The sequence below is a fragment of the Macaca thibetana genome, chromosome X (genome assembly GCF_024542745.1).
Source record: "Macaca thibetana thibetana isolate TM-01 chromosome X, ASM2454274v1, whole genome shotgun sequence".
Lineage (NCBI taxonomy): Eukaryota > Metazoa > Chordata > Mammalia > Primates > Cercopithecidae > Macaca > Macaca thibetana.
In genome coordinates, this window is record NC_065598.1 from 72,628,647 (window position 1) to 72,649,684 (window position 21,038).

Consider the following 21,038-nt stretch of genomic DNA (forward strand, 5'->3'; position numbering starts at 1 on the left):
CAGTGATGTTGAGCTTTTTTTCATATGACTTCTGGCTGCATGTATGTCTTATTTGAAAAGTGTAATTTCATAGTTCTGGGCCATTTTATAAGATTTTTTTCCCTTGTAAATTTGTTTAAATTTCTTGTAGATGCTGTATATTAGACCTTTGTTAGATGCATAGTATACAAAAATTTTTTTTCCATTCTGTAGGTTGTCTCTTTACTCCATTCATTTACTTTTATTTTTTTCGCACAGTTCTTTTTTTTAACATATTAAAATTATACAACAGTTTATTATTTTTCTCCTGAGATAAGTGTATGCCCAGTGTCTTTCAGGAAGGATGCCCAGGAAGAGAGGTAAAGGACAATCTAACGGACTTACTTGGTTTTTAAAACCGGTGTATACCAACTTTAGGCTTATTCTTCAAAGTCTTATTTTTTTTTAATTTCCTCTGTTTTTCTTTTTTTCTTTTTTTCTTTTTTTAAATTATACTTTAACTTCTAGGGTACATGTGCACAACGTGCAGGTTTGTTACATATGTATACTTGTGCCATGTTGGTGTGCTGCACCCATCAACTCGTCAGCACCCATCAATTCGTCATTTACATCAGGTATAACTCCCAACGCAATCCCTCCCCCCTCCCCCTCCCCATAATAGGCCCCAGTGTGTAATGTTCCCCTTCCCCAGACCAAGTGATCTCATTGTTCAATTCCCACCTATGAGTGAGAACATGTGGTGTTTGGATTTCTGTTTTTGCGATAGTTTGCTGAGAATGATGGTTTCCAGCTGCATCCATGTCCCTACAAAGGACAAAAACCCATCTTTTTTTATGGCTGCATAGTATTCCATGGTGTATATGTGCCACATTTTCTTAATCCAGTCTGTCACTGATGGACATTTGGGTTGATTCCAAGTTTTTGCTATTGTGAATAGTGCTGCAATGAACATACATGTGCATGTGTCTTTATAGCAGCATGATTTATAATCCTCTGGGTAGATACCCAGTAATGGGATGGCTGGGTCATATGGTACTTCTAGTTCTAGATCCTTGAGGAATCACCATACTGTTTTCCATAATTCTCATTGTGGGTTGGATTTGCATTTCTCTAATGGCCAGTGATGATGAGCATTTTTTCATGTGTCTGTTGGCTGTATGAATGTCTTCCATTGAGAAATGTCTGTTCATATCCCTGGCCCACTTTTTGCTGGGATTGTTGGTTTTTTTCTTGTAAATTTGTTTGAGTTCTTTGTAGGTTCTGGATATGAGCCCTTTGTCAGATGAGTAGATTGCAAAAATGTTCTCCCATTCTGTAGGTTGCCTGTTCACTCTGATGGTAGTTTCTTTTGCTGTGCAGAAGCTCTTTAGTTTAATTAGATCCCATTTGTCAATTTTGGCTTTTGTTGCTATTGCTTTTGGCATTTTAGACATGAAGTCCTTGCCCATGCCTATGTCCTGAATGGTATACCCTAGATTTTCTTCTAGGGTTTTTATGGTATTAGGTCTAACATTTAAGTCTCTAATCCATCTTGAATTAATTTTCATATAAGGAGTAAGAAAAGGATCCAGTTTCAGCTTTCTACTTATGGCTAACCAATTTTCCCAGCACCATTTATTAAATAGGAATCTTTTCCCCATTTCTTGTTTTTGTCAGGTTTGTCAAAGATCACATGGCTGTAGATGTGTGGTATTATTTCTGAGGGTTCTGTTCTGTTCCATTGGTCTATATCTCTGTTTTGGTACCAGTACCATGCTGTTTTGGTTACTGTAGCCTTGTAGTATAGTTTGAAGTCAGGTAGCATGGTGCCTCCAGCTTTGTTCTTTTGACTTAGGATTGTCTTGGCAATGCGGGCTCTTTTTTGGTTCCATATGAACTTTAAAGCAGTTTTTTCCAATTCTGTGAAGAAACTCATTGGTAGCTTGATGGGGATGGCATTGAATCTATAAATTACCTTGGGCAGTATGGCCAATTTCAAGATATTGACTCTTCCTATCCATGAGCATGGTATGTTCTTCCATTTGTTTGTGTCCTCTTTTATTTCACTGAGCAGTGGCTTGTAGTTCTCCTAGAAGAGGTCCTTTACATCCCTTGTAAGTTGGATTCCTAGGTGTTTTATTCTCTTTGAAGCAATTGTGAATGGAAGTTCATTCATGATTTGGCTCTCTGTTTGTCTGTAACTGGTGTATAAGAATGCTTGTGATTTTTGCACATTAATTTTGTATCCTGAGACTTTGCTGAAGTTGCTTATCAACTTAAGGAGATTTTGGGCTGAGATGATGGGGTTTTCTAAATATACAATCATGTCATCTGCAAAGAGGCACAATTTGATTTCTTCTTTTCCTAACTGAATACCCTTTATTTCCTTCTCTTGCCTGATTGCCCTGGCCAGAACTTCCAACACTATGTTGAATAGGAATGGTGAGAGAGGGCATCCCTGTCTTGTGCCAGTTTTCAAAGGGAATGCTTCCAGTTTTTGCCCATTCAGTATGATATTGGCTGTGGGTTTGTCATAAATAGCTCTTATTATTTTGAGTTACTTTCCATCAATACCGAATTTATTGAGAGTTTTTATCATAAAGGGCTATTGAATTTTGTCAAAGGCCTTTTCTGCATCGATTGAGATAATCATGTGATTTTTGCCTTTGGTTCTGTTTATATGCTGGATTACGTTTACTGATTGGCGTATGTTGAACCAGTCTTGCATCCCTGAGATGAAGCCCACTTGATCATGGTGGATAAGCTTTTTGATGTGCTGCTGGGTTCGGTTTGCCATTATTTTATTGAGGATTTTTGCATCAATGTTCATCAAGGATATTGGTCTAAAATTCTCTTTTTTTGTTGTGTCTCTGCCAGGCTTTGGTATGAGGATGATGTTGACCTCATAAAATGAATTAGGGATGATTCCCTCTTTTTCTATTGATTGGAATAGTTTCAGAAGGAATGGTACCAGCTCCTCCTTGTACCTCTGGTAGAATTCAGCTGTGAATCCATCGGTCCTGGACTTTTTTGGTTGGTACTCTATTAATTATTGCCTCAATTTCAGAGTCTGCTATTAGTCTATTCAGGGATTCAACTTCTTCCTGGTTTAGTCTTGGGAGAGTGTAAGTTTCCAGGAAATTATCCATTTCTTCTAGGTTTTCTTGTTTATTTGCGTAGAGGTGTTTATAGTATTCTCTGATGGTAGTTTGTATTTCTGTGGCGTTGGTGTTGATATCCCCTTTATCATTTTTTGTTGCATCTATTTGATTCTTTTCTCTTTTCTTCTTTATTAGTCTTGCTAGTGGTCTGTCAATTTTGTTGATCTTTTAAAAGAAACAACAACTGGATTCATTGATTTTTTGGAGTGTTTTTTTGTGTCTCTATCTCCTTCAGTTCTGCTCTGATCTTAGTTATTTCTTGCCTTCTGCTGGCTTTTGAATGTGTTTGCTCTTGCTTCTGTATTTCTTTTAATTGTGATGTTAGAGTGTCAATTTTGGATCTTCCCTACTTTCTCTTGTGGGCATTTAGTGCTATAAATTTCCCTCTACACACTGCTTTAAATGTGTCCCAGAGATTCTGATATGTTGTATCTTTGTTCTCACTGGTTTCAAGGAACATTTTTATTTCTGCCTTCATTTCGTTATGTTCCAAGTAGTCATTCAGGAGCAGGTTATGCAGTTTCCATGTAGTTGAGCGGTTATGAGTGAGTTTCTTAATCCTGAGTTCTAGTTTGATTGCACTGTGGTCTGAGAGACAGTTTGTTATAATTTCTGTTCTTGTACATTTGCTGAGGAGTGCTTTACTTCCAGTTATGTGGTCAGTTTTGGAAAAAGTGCGATATGGTGCTGAGAAGAATGTGTATTCTGTACATTTGGGGTGGAGAGTTCTATAGATGTCTATTAGGTCTGTTTGTTGCAGATATGAGTTCAATTCCTGGATATCCTTGTTAACTTTCTGTCTCGTTAATCTGTCTAATGTTGACAGTGGGGTGTTGCAGTCTCCCGTTATTATTGTATGGGAGTCTAAGTCTCTTTGTAATTCTCTAAGGACTTGCTTTATGAATCTGAGTGCTCCTGTATTGGTTGCATATACATTTAGGATAGTTAGCTCTTCCTGTTGAATTGATCCCTTTACCATTATGTAATGGCCTTCTTTGTCTCTTTTGATCTTTGATGGGTTAAAGTCTGTTTTATCAGAGACCAGGATTGCAACCCCTGCTTTTTTTTGTTCTCCATTTGCTTGGTAGGTCTTCCTCCATCCCTTTATTCTGAGCCTATGTGTGTCTCTGCATGTGAGATAGGTCTCCTGAATACAACAACCTGATGGGTCTTGACTCTATCCGGTTTGCCAGACTGTGTCTTTTAATTGGACCATTTATTCCATTTACATTTAAGGTTAATATTGTTATGTGTGAACTTGATCCTGTCATTATGATATTAGCTGGTTATTTTGCTCGTTAGTTGATGCAGTTTCTTCCTAGCATCGATGGTCTTTACATTTTGGCATGTTTTTGCAATGGCTGGTACCAGTTGTTCCTTTCCATGTGTAGTGCTTCCTTCAGGGTCTCTTGTAAGGCAGGCCTGGTGGTGACCAAATATCTAAGCATTTGCTTATCTGTAAAGGATTTTATTTCTCCTTCACTTATGAAACTTAGTTTGATTGGATATGAAATTCTGGGTTGAAAATTCTTTTCTTTAAGAATGTTGAACATTGGCCCCCACTCTGTTTTGGTTTGTAGAGTTTCTGCCAAGAGATCTGCTGTTAAGGTGTTGGGCTTCCCTTTGTGGGTAACCCGACCTTTCTCTCTGGCTGGCCTTAACATTTTTTCCTTCATTGCAACTTTGGTGAATCTGACAATTATGTGTCTTGGAGTTGCTCTTCTCGAGTAGTATCTTTGTGATGTTCTCTGTATTTCCTGAATTTGAATGTTGGCCTGCCTTACTAGGTTGGGGAAGTTCTCCTGGATGATATCCTGAAGAGTGTTTTCCAACTTGGTTCCATTTCCCCCCTCACTTTCAGGCACCCCAATCAGACGTAGATTTGGTCTTTTCACATAATCCCATACTTGTTGAAGACTTTGTTCATTTCTTTTTCCTCTTTTTTCTTTAGACTTCTCTTCTCACTTCATTTCTTTCATTTGATCCTCAATCTCTGATATTCTTTCTTCCAGTTGATCAAGTGTGTTACTGAAGCTTGTGCATTCATCACGTATTTCTCGTGTCATGGTTTTTATCTCTGTCAGTTCGTTTATGGCCTTGTATGCATTGATTATTCTAGTTATCCATTCTTCCATTCTTTTTTCAAGATTTTTAGTTTCTTTGTGATGGGTACGTAATTCCTCCTTTAGCTCTGAGAAGTTTGATGGACTGAAGTCTTCTTCTCTCAACTCGTCAAAGTCATTCTCTATCCAGGTTTGATCTGTTGCTGGTGATGAGCTGCATTCCTTTGGAGGGGGAGATGTGGTCTTATTTTTTGAATTTCCCTTTTCTGCCCTGCTTTTTCCCCATCTTTGTGGTTTTATCTGCCTTTGGTCTTTGATGATGGTGACGTAGTGATGGGGTTTTGGTGTGGGTGTCCTTCCTGTTTGTTAGTTTTCCTTCCAACAGTCAGGACCCTCAGCTGTAGGTCTGTTGTGGATTGCTTGAGGTCCACTCCAGACCATGTTTGCCTGGGTATCAGCAGCAGAAGCTGCAGAAGATAGAATATTGCTGAACAGCAAGTGTACCTGTCTGATTCTTGCTTTGGAAGCTTTGTCGCAGGGGTGTACCCTGCCGTGTGAGGTGTGGGGTGTCGGTCTGCCCCTAATGGACGATGTCTCCCAGTTAGGCTACTCAGGGGTCAGGGACCCACTTGAGCAGGCAGTCTGTCCGTTCTCAGATCTCACCCTCTGTGTTGGGAGATCCACTGCTCTCTTCAAAGCTGTCAGACAGGGTCGTTTGCATCTGCAGAGGTTTCTGCTGCTTTTTTTGTTTGTTTGTTTAGCTGTGCCCTGTCCCCATAGGTGGAGTCTACAGAGACAGGCCGACCTCCTTGAGCTGCTGTGGGCTCCACCCAGTTTGAGCTTCCTGGCAGCTTTGTTTACCTACTTAAGCCTCAGCAATGGTGGGCGCCCCTCCCCCAGCCTCGCTGCTGCCTTGCCGGTAGATCGCAGACTGCTGTGCTAGCAATGAGGGAGGCTCCGGGGGTGTGGGACCCTCCCAGCCAGGTGTGGAATATAATCTCCTGGTGTGCCATTTGCTACGACCCTTGGTAAAGCATAGTATTGGGGTGGGAGTTACCCGATTTTCGAGGTGTTGTGTGTCTCAGTTCCCCTGGCTAGGAAAAGGGATTCCTTTCCCCCTTGCACTTCCCAGGTGAGGCGATGCCTTGCCTTGCTTCAGCTCTTGCTGTTCGGGCTGCAGCAGCTGACCAGCACCGATTGTCCAGCACTCCCTAGTGAGATGAACCCGGTACCTCAGTTGGAAATGCAGAAATCACCCATCTTCTGTGTCACTCGCGCTGGGAGATGGAGACTGGAGCTGTTCCTATTCAGCCATCTTGATCCACCAGAAATTCTTTAATTAGATGCTATTTGTGAATTCTTGCTTTCATTGCAATTGATTTTGGCGTCTTCATTAAATCCTTGCCCTAGGTTATGATATTACCTATGTCTTCCTGGGTGTTTACAGTTTTGGGTTTGACATTTAAGTCTTTAATCCATCTTGAGCTGTTATTATTATTATTGTTATTATTATTTGAGATGGAGTGCAGTGCTGCAATCTTGGCTCACTGCAACCTCCACCTCCCAGGTTCAAACAATTCTCCTGCCTCAGCCTCCCAAGAAGCTGGGACTACAGGTGCATGCCTCCATGCCCAGCTATTGAATTAATCTTTGTATATGTTATAAGGAAGGGGTCCAGTTTCAATCATTTGCATATAATAAGTCAGTTATCCCAGAAACATTTATTGAATAGAGAATCCTTTTCCATTGCTTGCTTTTGTCAGATTTGTCAAAGATTAGATAGCTGTAAATGTGCAGTCTTTTTTCTGGTTTCTCTATTCTCTTCCATTTGTTTATGTGTCTGTTCTTTTCCCAGTACTATGTGGTTTTGTTTTTGTTTTTGTTTTATTTTTTACTGTAGCCCTGTAGTATTGTTTGAATTCAGTTAGTGTAATGCCTCCATCTGCATTCATTTTGCTTAGGACCACCTCGGCTATTCAGGCTCTTTCTTGGTTCCATATGAATTTTAAAATAATATTTTATAATTCTGTGAAGAATGTCAATGGTAGTTTAATGGGAATAGCATTGAATCTATAAATTGCTTAGGGCAATTTTAATTTAAAAATAGTAATTTTTCTATCCATGAACATAAAATGCTTTTCCATTTCTTTGTCTCATCTCTGATTTTTTCAAGAAGTGGTTTTCAGTTCTCTTTGTAGACGTCTTGTAGCTTCCTAGTTACCTGTATTCTTAGGTATTTTATTCTTCTTGTGGCAATTGTGAATGGGAGTTTATTCCTTATTTGACTCTTGGCTTGACTATTGTTTGTGTACAGACATACTAGGTTTTTTGTTAAACACTTCCAAGATGGCGGAATAGGAACAGCTCTGGTCTGAAGCTCCCAGCGAGATCAGTGCAGAAGATGGGTGATTTCTGCATTTCCAACTAAGATGCCTGGTTCATCTCATTGGGACTGCTTGGACAGTGGTGCAGCCCGCAGAGGGTGAGCTGAAGCAAGGCAGGACATTGCCTCACCTGGGAAGCACAAGGGGTTGGGGGATTTTCCTTGCCTAGCCAAGGGAAGCTGTGATAGACTGTACCTCAAGAAACAGTACACTCCTGACCAAATACTGAACTTTTCTCATCATCTCAGCAACCAGCAGAACAGAAGATACCCTCCTGTGCCTGGCTTGGCAGGTCCCGCACCCATGGAGCCTTGCTCACTGCTAGCACAGCAGTCTAAGATGTGGCAGCTTGATGTAGGGAAGAGCATCTTCCATTGCTGAAGCTTGAGTAGCTCACAGTGTAAACAAAGCAGCCAGGAAGCATGAACTGGGTGGAGCCCACTGCAGCTTAGTAAGGCCTACTGCCTGTCTAGATTCCACCTCTTGGGGCAGGGCATAGCAGAACAAAAGGGACTAAACTACTTCTGCAGACTTAAACATCCCTGTCTGACAGCTCTGAGGAGAGCAGTGGCTCTCCCAGCACAGTGTTCAAGCCCCGAGAATGGGCAGACTGCCTCCTCAAGTGAGTCCCTGACCCTCGTGTAGTCTGATTGGGAAACACCTCCCAATAAGGGCAGACAGACAGACACCTCAAACAGGCGGGTGCCCCACTGTGATGAAGCTTCCAGAGGAATGATCAGGCAGCAATATTTGCTGTTCTGCAGCCTCTGCTAGTGATACCCAGTCAAACAGGGTCTGGAGTGGACCTCCAGCAAACTCCAGCAGACCTGCAGCTGAGGGGTCTGACTGTTAGAAGAAAAACTAACAAAGAGAAAGAAATAGCATCAATATGAACAAAAAGAACATTCACTCTAAAACCTCTTCTGTAGTTCACCAACATCAAACACCAAAGGTAGATAAAACCACAAAGATGGGGAGAAAAGTGGAGCAGAAGAGAGCAGAAAAGCTGAAAATTCTGACGAACAGAGTATCTCATCTCCTCCAAAGAATCACAGCTCCTCACCATCAAGGGAACAAAACTGGATGGAGAATGATTTTGATGAGTTGACAGAAGTAGGCTTCAGGTCAATAATAACAAACTTCTCTGAGTTAAAGGAGCACGTTCTAACCCATTGCAAGGAAGCTAAAAACCTTGGAAAAAAGGTTAAAAGAATGGCTAACTAGAATAAACAGTGTAGAAAAGACCTTAAATGACCCGATGGAACTGAAAACCATGGCACAAGAACTTCGTGTTGCATGCACATTTTTCAATAGCTGATTTGATCAACTGGAAGAAAGGATGTCAGTAATTGAAGATCAAATGAATGAAACAAAGGGAGAAGAGAAGATTAGAGAAAAAAGAGTGAAAAGAAACAAACAAAGCCTCCAAGAAATATGGGACGATGTGAAAAAACCAAATATTCGTTTGATTGGTGTACTGGAAAGTGATGGGGAGAATGGAACCAAGTTGGAAAACACTCTTCAGGATATTATCCAGGAGAACTTCCCTAACCTAGCAAGGCAGGCTAACATTCAAATCAGGAAATACAGAGAACACCACAAAGATACTCTTCGAGAAGAGCAACCCCAAGACACATAATTATCAGATTCACCAAGGATGAAATTAAGGAATGATGTTAAGGGCAGCTAGAGAGAAAGGTCGGGTTACCCACAAAGTAAAGCCCACCAGATGACAGGGGATCTCTCAGAAGAAACCCTACAAGCCAAAAGAGAGTAGGGGCCAATATTCAACATTCTTAAAGGAAAGAATTTTAACCCAGAATCTCATATCCAACCAAAGTAAGCTTCATAAGTGACGGAGAAATAAAACCCTTACAGACAAGCAAATGCTCAGAAATTTTCTCACCACCAGGTCTGCCTTACAAGAGCTCCTGAAGGAAGCACTAAACATGGAAAGAAACAACTGGTACCAGTCACTGCAAAAGCACGCCAATTTTTAAAGACAATCGATGCTAGAAGAAACTGCATCAATTAATGGGCAAAAATAACCAGCTAACATCATAATGACAGGATTGAATTCAAACATAATAATATTAACCTTAAATGTAAATGGGCTAAATGCCCCAATTAAAAGACACAGACTGGCAAATTGGATAAAAAGTCAAGACCAATCAGTGTGCTGTATTCATGAGAACCATCTCACATGCAAAGACACATATAGGCTCAAAATAAATGGATGGAAGAAGATCTACCCAGCAAATGGAAAGCAAAAAATAAAGCAGGGGTTGCAATCTTAGTCTCTGATAAGACAGACTTTAAACCAACAAAGATCAACAGAGACAAAGAAGGACATTACATAATGGTAAAGGGATCAATTCAACAAAAAGAGTTAACTATCCTGAATATTTATGCACCTAATACAGGAGCACCCAAATTCATAAAGCAAATCCTGAGAGACCTAAAAAGAGACTTAGACTCCACACAATAATAATGGGAGACTTTAACACCCCACTGTCATTATTAGACAGATCAACAAGACAGAAGGTTAACAAGGATATCCAGGACTCAAACTCATCTCTGCACCAAGCAGACCTAATAGACACCTACAGAACTCTCCACCCCAAATCAACAGAATATACATTCTTCTCAGCACCACATTGCACTAATTTCAAAATTGACCACATAGTTGTAAGTAAAGCACTCCTCAGCAAATGGAAAAGAACAGAAAATATAACAAACTGTCTCTCAGACCACAGTGCAATCAAACTAGAACTCAGGATTAAGAAACTCACTCAAAACCGCTCAACTACATGGAAACTGCACAACCTGCTCCTGAATGACTACTGGGTACATAACGAAATGAAGGCAGAAATAAAGATGTTCTTTGAAACCAGTGAGGACAAAGACACAGCATACCAGAACCTCTTGGACACATTTAAAGCAGTGTGTAGAAGGAAATTTATAGCACTCTATGTCTACAAAAGAAAGCAAGAAAGATGTAAAATCGACACCATAACATCGCAATTAAAAGAACGAGATAAGTGAGAAAAAATAAATTCAAAAGAGAGCACAAGACAAGAAAAAACTAAGATCAGAGCAGATCTGAAGGAGATAGACACAAAAAAAAATTCAAAAAATTAATGAATCCAAAAGCTGGGTTTTTGAAAAGATCAACAAAATAGATAGACTGCTAGCAAGGCTAATAAATAAGAAAAGAGAGAAGAATCAAATAGATGTAATAAAAGATGATAAAAGGCATATCACCAGCAATTCCTCAGAAATACAAGCTACCAACAGGGAACAGTATAAACACCTCTACATAAATAAACTAGAAAATCTGGAAGAGATGGATAAATTCCTGGACACATACACCCTCCTAAGACTAAACCAGGAGGAAGTTGAATCTCTGAATAGACCAATAACAGGTTCCGAAATTGAGGCAATAATTAATAGCCTACCAATCAAAAAAAGTCCAAGACCAGACAGATTCACAGTTGAATTCTACCAGAGGTACAAAGAGGAGCTGGTACCATTCCTTCTGAAACTATTTCAATCAATATAAAAAGAGGGAATCATCCCTAATTCATTTTATGAGGCCAATATCATCCTGATGCAAAAACCTGGTAGAGACACAACAATAACAACAACAACAAAAACAGAAATTTAGGCCAATATCCCTGATGAACATTGATGTGAAAATTTTCAATAATATACTGGCAAGCTGAAAACAGCAGTTTATCTACCACAATCAAGTTGGCTTCATCCCTGGGATGCAAGACTGGTTCCACATATGCAAATCAATAAATATAATCCATCACATAAACAGAATCAATGACAAAAAACACATGATTATCTAATAGATGCAGTAAAGGCCTTTGACAAAATTCAACAGCCCTTCATGCTAAAAAGTCTCAATAAACTAGGTATTGATGGAACATATGTCAAAATAATAAGAGCTATTTATGACTAATCCACAGCCAATATTATGTTAAATGGGCAAAATCTGGAAGCACTCATGTTCAAAACTGGCACAAGACAAGGATGCCCTCTCTCACCACTGCTATTCAACATATTTTTGGAAGTTCTGGCTAGGGCAATCAGGCAAGAGAAAGAAATAAAGGGTATTCAATTAGGAAAAGAGGAAGTCAAATTGTCCCTGTTTGCAGATGACATGATTGTATATTTAGAAAACCAATAATAGACAAACAGAGAGCCAAATCATGAATGAATTCCCATTCACAATTACTACAAAGAGGATAAAATACCTAGGAATCCAACCTACAAGGGATGTGAAGGACCTCTTCAAGGAGAACTACAAACTACTGCTCAATGAAATAAAAGAGGACACAAACAAATTGAAGAACATTCCATGCTCATGGATAGGAAGAATCAATATCGGGAAATGGCCATACTGCCCAAGGTAATTTTTAGATTCAATGCCATCTCGATCAAGCTACCACAGACTTTCTTCACAGAATTGGAAAAAACTACTTTACCATTCATATGGAACCAACAAAGAGCCTGCATAGCCAAGACAACCCTAAGCAAAAAGAGCAAAGCTGGAGGCATCACCCTACCTGACTTCAAACTATATACTGCAAACTATACTTTGGTTATTATACTACAAGTCTACAGTAACAAAAACAGCATGGTACTGGTAGCAAAACAGATACATAGACCAATGGAACAGAATCGATGCCTCAGAAATAACATCACATATCTGCAACCATCTGATCTTTGACAAACCTGACAAAAAAAATGCAATGGGAAAAGGTTTTCTATTTAATAAATGGTGCTGGGGAAACTGGCTAGCCATATGTAGAAAGCTGAAACTGGATCCCTTCCTTACACCACATACAAAAATTAACTCAAGATGGATTAAAGACTTAAACATAAGATGTAAAACCATAAAAGCCCTAGAAGAAAACCTAGGCAATACCTTTCAGGACATAGGCATGGGCAAAGACTTCTTGACTAAAACACCAAAAACAAGGGAAACAAAAGCCAAAATAGACAAATATGATCTAATTAAACTAATGAGCTTCTGCACAGCAAAAGAAAATATCATCAGAGTGAACAGGCAACCTACAGAATGGGAGAAAAATCTTTGCAATCTACCCATTTGACAAAGGGCTAATATCCAGAATCTACAAAAAATTTAAACAAATTTACAAGAAAAAACAACATCATCAAAAAGTGGGCAAAGGATATGAACAGACACTTCTCAAAAGAAGACATCTATGCAGCCAACAGACATATGAAAAAATGCTCATCATCACTGGTCATCAGAGAAATGCAAATCAAAACCACAATGAGATACCATCTCACACCAGTTAGAATGGTGATCATTAAAAAGTCAGGAAACAATAGATGCAGGAGAGGATGTGGGGAAATAGGGACACTTACATTCTTGGTGGGAGTGTAAATGAGTTCAACCATTGTGGAAGAGAGTGTGGTGGTTACTTAAGGATGTAGAACTAGAAATACCATTTGGCTCAGCAATCCCATTACTGGGTATATACCCAAAGATTATGAATTATGCTAGTATAAAGACACGTGCACATGTATGTTTATTGCAGCACTATTCACAATAGCAAAGACTTGGAACCAACCCAAATGTCCATCAGTGATAGACTGGATTAACAAAATGTGGCACATATACACCACCGAATACTATGCAGCCATAAAAAGGATGATTTCATGTCCTTTGCAGGGAAGTGGATGAAGCTGGAAACCATCATTCTAAGCAAACTATCACAAGGACAGAAAACCAAACACCGCATGTTCTCACTCATAGGTGGGAGTTGAACAATGAGAACACATGGACACAGGGTAGGGAATGTCACACACTGGAGCTTGTATGGGGGTTTTGGGCTGTGGGAGGGATAGCATTAGGAAAAATACTTAATGTAAATGACGAGTTCATGGGTGCAGCAAACCAGCATAGCACATATATACCTATGTAATGAACCTGCACGATGTGCACATGTACCCTAGAAGTTAAAGTATAGTAATAAAAAAAGTAATACTAGTGTTTTTTGCACATTGATTTTGTATCCTGAGACTTTGCTGAAGTTGTTTGTCAGCTTAAGAAGCTTTTGGTCTGAGACTATGGGTTTTTCTAGATACAGGATTATGTAATCTGCAAACAGGGGATAGTTTGACTTTCTCTCTTCCTATTTGGATGCCTTTTATTTCTTTCTTTTGCCTGATTGTTCTGGCCAGAACTTTTAATACTATGTTGAATAGAAGTGGTGAGAGAGGATATCTTTGTCTTCTGCCAGTTTTCAAGAAAAAATGCTTCCAGCTTTTGCCCATTCAGCATGATATTGGTTGTGTGTTTGTCATAAATATTTCTTATTATGTTTCTTCAATACTTAGCTTACTGAGAGTGTTTAACGTGAATGGATAATACCTTTTATTGAAAGCCTTTTCTCTGTTAAAATAATTATGTGTTTTTTCTTTAGTTCTCTTTATGTAATGAATTACATTTATTGATTTGCATATGTTGAATCAAACTTGCATTCTGAAGAAGAAGCCTACTTGATCATGGAGGATTAGCTTTTTGATGTGCTGCTGAATTCAGTTTGCCAGTATTTTTTTGTGGATTTTTGCACTTATGCTCATCAGAGATGTTGGCCTCAAGTTTCATTTTTTTGTTGTTGTTTTATCTCTGCCAGGTTTTGATATCAGAATGATGCTGGCCTCATAGAATGAGTTAAGGAGGAGCTCCTCCTCCCTTATTTTTTGCAATAGTTTCAGTAAAAATAGTACCAGCTTCTTTTTTTATACATCTGGTAGAATTTTGCTGTGAGTCTTTCTGGTCCTGGGCCTTTTTTTTTTTTTTTTTTTTTTTGGTTGGTATGCTACTTATTACTGCCTCAATTTCAGAACTCATTATTGGTATATTCAGAGATTCCATTACTTCCTGGTTTAGTCTTGAGAGAGTGTATATGTCTGTGAATTTATTCATTCCTTCTAGATTTTTTAGTTCACATGCATATAAGTGTTCATAATATTCTCTGATAGTTGTTTGTATTTCTGTTGGGTCAGTGGTAATATCCCTTTTATTATTTCTGATTATGTTTATTTTGAAACTTATCTCTTTTGTTTATTTAACTCTAGCTAGTACCCTACTATTTTATTATTATTTTTTACTAAACCAGCTCCTGGATTTATAGATTATTTTTTGAATGATATTTTGTGTCTCTATCTCCTTCAGTTCAGCTTTGATTTTGGTTGTTTCTTGTCTTTGTTTGCTCTTGGTAATCTGATTCTTTTGGTTGTGATGTTAGGTTAGTAAACTGAGATCTTTCTATGTCTTTGATATAGGCATTTAGTGCTATAAATTTTTCTTTTAACACTGCCTTAGCCATGTTGCAGAGATTCTAATACCTTTTATCTTTGTTCTCATTAGTTTTAAAAAACTTTATTTTTGCCTTCATTTTGTTATTTACCCAAAATTCATTCAGTAGCAGATTATTCAATTTCCATAAAATCATATGGTTTTGAGAGAATTTTTTTCATCATTAATTCTAATCTGATTTTGGTGTGATCCAAGAGACCATTTTTTATGGTTTTGGTCCTTTTTCATTTGCTTAGGGGTGTTTTAATTCTGATTATGTGATTGATTATAGAGTAAGTGCCATCTGCTGACAAGCAGAATGTATATTGTGTTAGTTTTGGGTGGTTAGTTCTGTAGATATCTATAAGGTCCATTTGATCCAGTGCTGAGTTCTGGTCTTGAACATTTTTGTTTATTTTCTGTCTCTATGATTTATCTATTATTTTTAGTGGAATATTAAAGTCTCCCACTATTATTGTGTGGGAGTCTTTGTGTCTTTGAAAGTCTCTAAGAACTTGCTTTATGAATATGGGTGGTCGTGTGTTGGGTGCATATGTATTTAGGATAGTTAGATCTTCCTGTTAAATTGAACACTTTACCATTATGTAATGCCCTTCTTTGTCATTTTAAATCTTTGTTGGTTTAAAATCCTTTATGTCTGAAACTAGGATTTCAACTCCTGTTTTTTTTTCTGTTTTCTGTTTGCTTGGTAGATTTTTCTTCATTCTTTTATTTTGAGCCTATATATGTCATTGAGTGTGAGATGGTGTTCTTGAAGACAGCATACCAATGGGTCCTGGTTCTTTATCCAGCTTTCCACTCTGTGTCTTTTAATTTTGGAATTTAGCCCATTTACATTTAAGGTTAGTATTGATATGTGTGGATTTGATTCTGCCATCATGATGTTAGCTGGTTATTTTGCAGACTTGTTTATGTGGTTGCTTTACAGTGTCACTGGTCTGTATACTTCAGTGGGATTTTTTTTAGTGGCTGGTAATGTGTGTGTTTTTTTTTTTTTCTATATTTATTGCATCCTTTAGGAGCTCTTGTAAGGTAGGTCTGCTAGTAACAAATTCCCTCCGCATGTGCTTATCTGAAAAGGATTGTATGTATATATGGTTTTTTGTTGTTGTTGTTGTTGTTGTTGTTGTTGTTTGCTTATGAAGCTTAGTTTGGCTGAATATAAAATTCTGGGTTGAAATTTCTTTCTTTATGAATGTTTAATATTAGCCTCCAATATCTTCAGGCTTGCAGGGTTTCAGCAGAGAGGCCTCCTGTTGGTATGATGGTCTATCCTTGGTAGGTAATTTGGCCTTTCTCTCTGACTGCCTTTATCATTTTTTTATTTCAACCTTGGAGACTGATGATTATATATCTTTGGGATAATTTTTTGTGGAGCATCCTACTGGGATTCTCTGCATTTCCTAAATTTGAATGTTAGCCTCTCTAGCTAGGTTGAGGAAGTTCTCATGGATGATATCCTAAAATATGTTTTTCATTCTCCCCATCATTTTTAGGTGTAACAATTAGTTGTAGATTCAGTCTGTTTACATAATGCCATATTTCTCTGAGCTTTTGTTCATTCTTTTTTAATTTTTTCTTTATTCTTGTCTACCTGTCTTATTTCAGAAAGGCAGTCTTCATGATCTGAGATTTTTTTTTCTGCTGGGTCTATTCTGCTATTAATACTTGTGATTGCATTATAAAGTTTTTGTAGTGTGTTTTTCAACTCTATCAGGTTGTTCATGTCCTTTTATTTACTGACTATTTTGTATGCCACCTCGTGCAATGTTTCATCATGATTTTTAGCTTCCTTGTATTGGGTTACAATTTAATCCTGTAGCTCAGTGAACTTCATTCTTATCTATATTCTAAATTATATTTCTGTCATTTCAGTTATCTCAGCCTCAACTCAGTTCCACCCTTGCTGGAGAGAGGATGTTGTCTCTGGAGGAAGGAGGGTACTCAGACTTTTTGAGTTTTCAGCGTTCTTTGTGGTGATTTATTCTAATTTTTGTGCTTATCTACCTGCAGTCTTTGAGGTTTCTGAGTTTTCAAGAGGTTTTCTTTTTCTTTTAACAACTGACCACTTGTCCATAGGGCCTCTGCAGTTTGCTAAGGGCCCACTCCAGTCCCTAGTCACCTCAGATTTTCCGGTACCTGGAGGTATCACCAGTGAAGGCTGCAAAACAGCAAAGATGGCAACCTGCTCCTTTCTCCAGGAGCTCTGTCCCAGAGAGGTATGCACCTGTTGCTGGCCCAAACACACCTGTAGGAGGTGGCTGGAAGTCACAGGTGGGAGGTTTCACCCAGTCAGGAGAAAATGAATTGGGGATGCACTTAAAGAAGCAGCCTGGGCATACTTTCACAGAGAAGTTGTGCTGTGCTGGAGTAGTGCTTCTGCATGGTTGTCCTGGGCTCTCCAAAGCCCTCAGGCTGGAACAACTAAGTTTCCCAAACTGCAAAGATAACACTAAAACCCTCCCTCTGAGAACTCTGTCCCAGAGAGTATTCAAATCTCTGTCAGCCAGAGAACACCAGTGGGGTTGGCTGGAGGCCCCAGTTGAGAGATGTCCCACCCAGCAAAGAGGAATGCATAGGGGATCTGCTTAAAAAAGCAGTCTGGCCACATTTTGGTAGAGCAACTGTGTTGTGGTAGGGGATCTCTTCCACCCCCCAGTCGATTAAGACTCCCCAAAGCCCACAAGGAGGAACAGCTGAGTTGCCAAAAGAGCACAGATGGTGACTCACACCTCTCTCTGGGAGTTTTGTCCCAGGAAGAGTTCAAATCTCTGTCACCCAGAGAACACTAGTGGGAGTTACTGGAGTTCCCACCCAGTGAGGAGGAATGAATCAGAGACCCACTTAAAGAAGCAGTCTGAGGCCTGGCATGGTGGCTCAGGCCTGTAATTCCAGCACTTTGGGAGACTGAGGTGGGCAGATCACGAGGTCAGGAATTTGAGACTAGCCTGGCCAACATGGTGAAACCCTGTGTCTACTAAAAATACAAAAAAAATTAGCTGTTTGTAGTGGAGGGCACCTGTAATTTCAGCTACTTGGGAGGCTGAGGCAGGAGAATCATTTGAACCCAGGAGGTGGAATTTGCAGTAAGGCAAGATGGTGCTTTTGCACTCCAGCCTGGTTGACAGGATGAGACTCCATCTCAAGAAGAAGAAGAAGAAGAAGAAGAAGAAGAAGAAGAAGAAGAAGAAGAAGAAGAAGAAGAAGAAGAAGAGGAGGAGGAAGGAGAAGAAGAAGAAGAAATGGAGGAGGAGGAGGAGGAGGAGGAGAAAGTCTGGTCATCTTTTGGTAGAACATCTGTGCTGTGCTGGGGGATCCCTTCTGCAGTTGGTCAGTTTGGACTTTCCAAAGCCTGCACTGTGGAAGGGTTGAGTCATCCAATCAGCAAAGATGGTGGCCCCCCTCCCCATGGAAAGTCTGTCCTAGGTAGGTACAACACTGTTGCTGGCAACTGGCTGAAATTCCAAGCTAGTGGGTCTTATCATGTAAGGTGACATGGAACTGTGGCCCATAGATTATCTCTGCTCAGCCCCCTAGATTCAGCCTCTTTCCTCAGAGTATGTACCAGGGTCTAACTTCTTGCTTTGCTGGAGTTGCAGTTACTTTTGCTTGGAAGCTCAGAGCCAAAGTATCTAAAGCTTCCAGGTCTCTATGAGTGCCTGAGTGGCTTCTCCGCTAAGACTCCACATAGTTCTGTGTGTCAGACTGAAGGCTCTGGTGGAGTGGGCCCATGAGGGGATCTCCTGACCTGAGAGTTTCAATGACCAGTGGGAAGAGCATGGTTTCCCAGGGTAGCACGTCCACTTAATGCTTCCCTGGGTTGGGGAGGTTCTCTTGGCTGTGTTGCTCTTGAATGGGCCTTCGTCCAGCCTTGCTTTTTTCCATTCTCTGTGGGTCGAGTGGTGTCTTTAATTAGTGTCAATATGAGTACCTGAATGTTTCAGCTGAAGGTACTGTATTTACTCACCCTTTTTCCCTCTCATCAGAGTACTAACCAAGCCCAACCCTCCTTAGCTTCTGAGATCAGATGAGATCGGGCACATTCAGAGTGGTATGGCCATAGATGCACCATTTGTTTCTCTTCGTGAGAACCACGCACCCTAGCTGCTTCTAGTCGGCTATCATGGCCACTCCCTTCTATTTCTTCTAAATTCAGTTGTAGGTTGTATATTTGAAGGAATTTATACATTTCCTTTAGGTTGCATAATTTGTTGACGTACAATTGTTTGTAATAGTCTTGTACAAATATTTGTATTTACTTGGCATCATTTGTAATGTTTACTTTTTCATTTCAGATTTTATTTTCATCTTCTCTTTTCATCTTAGAAAGTATAAAAAATACTTTGTTGATTTTGTTCACTCTTTAAAAACACAACTCTTAATATTGTTGGTTTTTTCATTGTTTTTCAGTTGTCTATTTTATTTCTTCTGTAATCTTTATTATTTTTATCTTTTTGTTAAATTTAGACTTAGTTTGTTTTTCTTTTCTCACACTTTAATATGTAAAGTCAGGTTCATTATTTGAGATCTCTCTTTTTTAACGTAGGCCTTTATCAATATACACTTCTCTGTAAGTGCTGCTTTGGCAACATCTCACAAGTTTTGGCACATTGCGTTTTTGTTTTCATTTGTCTTGAGATATTTTCAAATTTCCCATAAGATTTCATCTTCAATCTTGTGCTTGTTCAAAGTGTGTTATTTAATTTTTAGTTATTTGTAAATTTGTAATTTTTTAAAAATATATTTCTAGTTTAAGTTTATCATATTAAGAATAGTTGCTTGGTACATTTTCAGTCTTCTTAAATTTGTTGAGCTTCATTTTGTGACCTAGAGTGTGTTCTATTCTGGGTAATGTTCTATGTATGTTTGAGAAAAATGTGTATTCTGATGCTCTTGAGTGGAATGTTGTGCATTAATCTGTTAGATCCATTTGATCTAGAATGTTTCCAAGTCAGCTATTTATGTATTGATTTTCTGTTTTGATGATCTGTCCATTACACAAAATGGGATATTCGAGTATCTTACTAGTATTTATTTGATGTCTATTTCTCCATTTTTTCAATGTTTGCTTTATATATTTATTTGCTCTAAGGTTGGGTGCACATATAATTGCTTTATCTTTCTGTGGAATTGGCCCTGTTATCATTATGCAAGTATATTTTTATCTCTTGTGACAGTTTTTTACTTAAATTCTATATTGTCTAAATATAGCCACTCCTGCTCCTTTCTGGGTCACTATTTTCTTGGACTACATTTTTTCATCTTTAACTTTCAGCTTATATGTGTCCGTAAATATAAAGTGAGTATCTTGCAGAAAGCATATTATTCAATTTTGGTTTTTATACATTCAGCTAGCTCATTTTTGGGGTGAGCTTTATCTATTTAAATTTGCAGTAACTATTGATATACAAGGATTTATTATTACCGTTTTGTTAACTGTTTTCCGTATGTTTTGTAGTTCCTATGTTCCTCTGTTTTTCTTTTGCTCTCTACTTTTGTGATTTGATGATTTTCTTGTAATGATATACTTTGGTTATTATTTCTTTTTAATTTCTTTTACCTTCTGTTGATTTTTTTCATAGTTCTATGGGGTTTTTAAAAAACTTCTTACGTGTATAAAAGTCTATTATATGTTGATCACTTAAATTGTATACAAAATCACCACACTTTGACTCTTCCCTCACACACTCTCTGTTATTAATACAAGAATTTTACTTTTAAAATAATTTTTGATATATAATTTTTGTGGGTACAAAGCAAGAGTATATATTTATGGGGTGCATGAGATACTTTAATACAGGCATAGAAGGTGTAATAATCAAAACATGATAAATGGGGTATCCATCCCCTCAAGGACTTATTCTTTGTTTTAATAACAATCCAATTATACTTATTTATTTATTTTTAAATACACAATTAAATTCTTGTTGACTATCATCATTATTTTGTTCTACCAAATACTAGGTTTATTCATTGTTTCTAACTATTGATTTTTACATATTAATCATATTTATTTTACCCCATTCCTCTATTACTCTTCCCAGCTTCTGGTAACTAACCTTCTACTCTCTATCTTCATCAGTTCAATTGCTTTAATGTTCAGAAC

The 21,038-nt window shown here is 38.5% G+C and overlaps 1 protein-coding gene across 1 annotated transcript in view; it reads left to right on the forward strand.

Moving 5' to 3' along the window:
• Positions 1 to 19,061, forward strand: part of MAGEE1 (MAGE family member E1) — a 493,295-nt gene extending 474,234 nt beyond the window's left edge. The window contains exon 4 of the mRNA XM_050776313.1: positions 16,808 to 19,061. Coding sequence (XP_050632270.1) covers positions 16,808 to 16,889 — 82 coding nt within the window. The 3' untranslated portion in view covers positions 16,890 to 19,061. The remainder of the gene's footprint in view (positions 1 to 16,807) is intronic.
• The last annotated feature ends 1,977 nt before the right edge of the window (positions 19,062 to 21,038 follow it).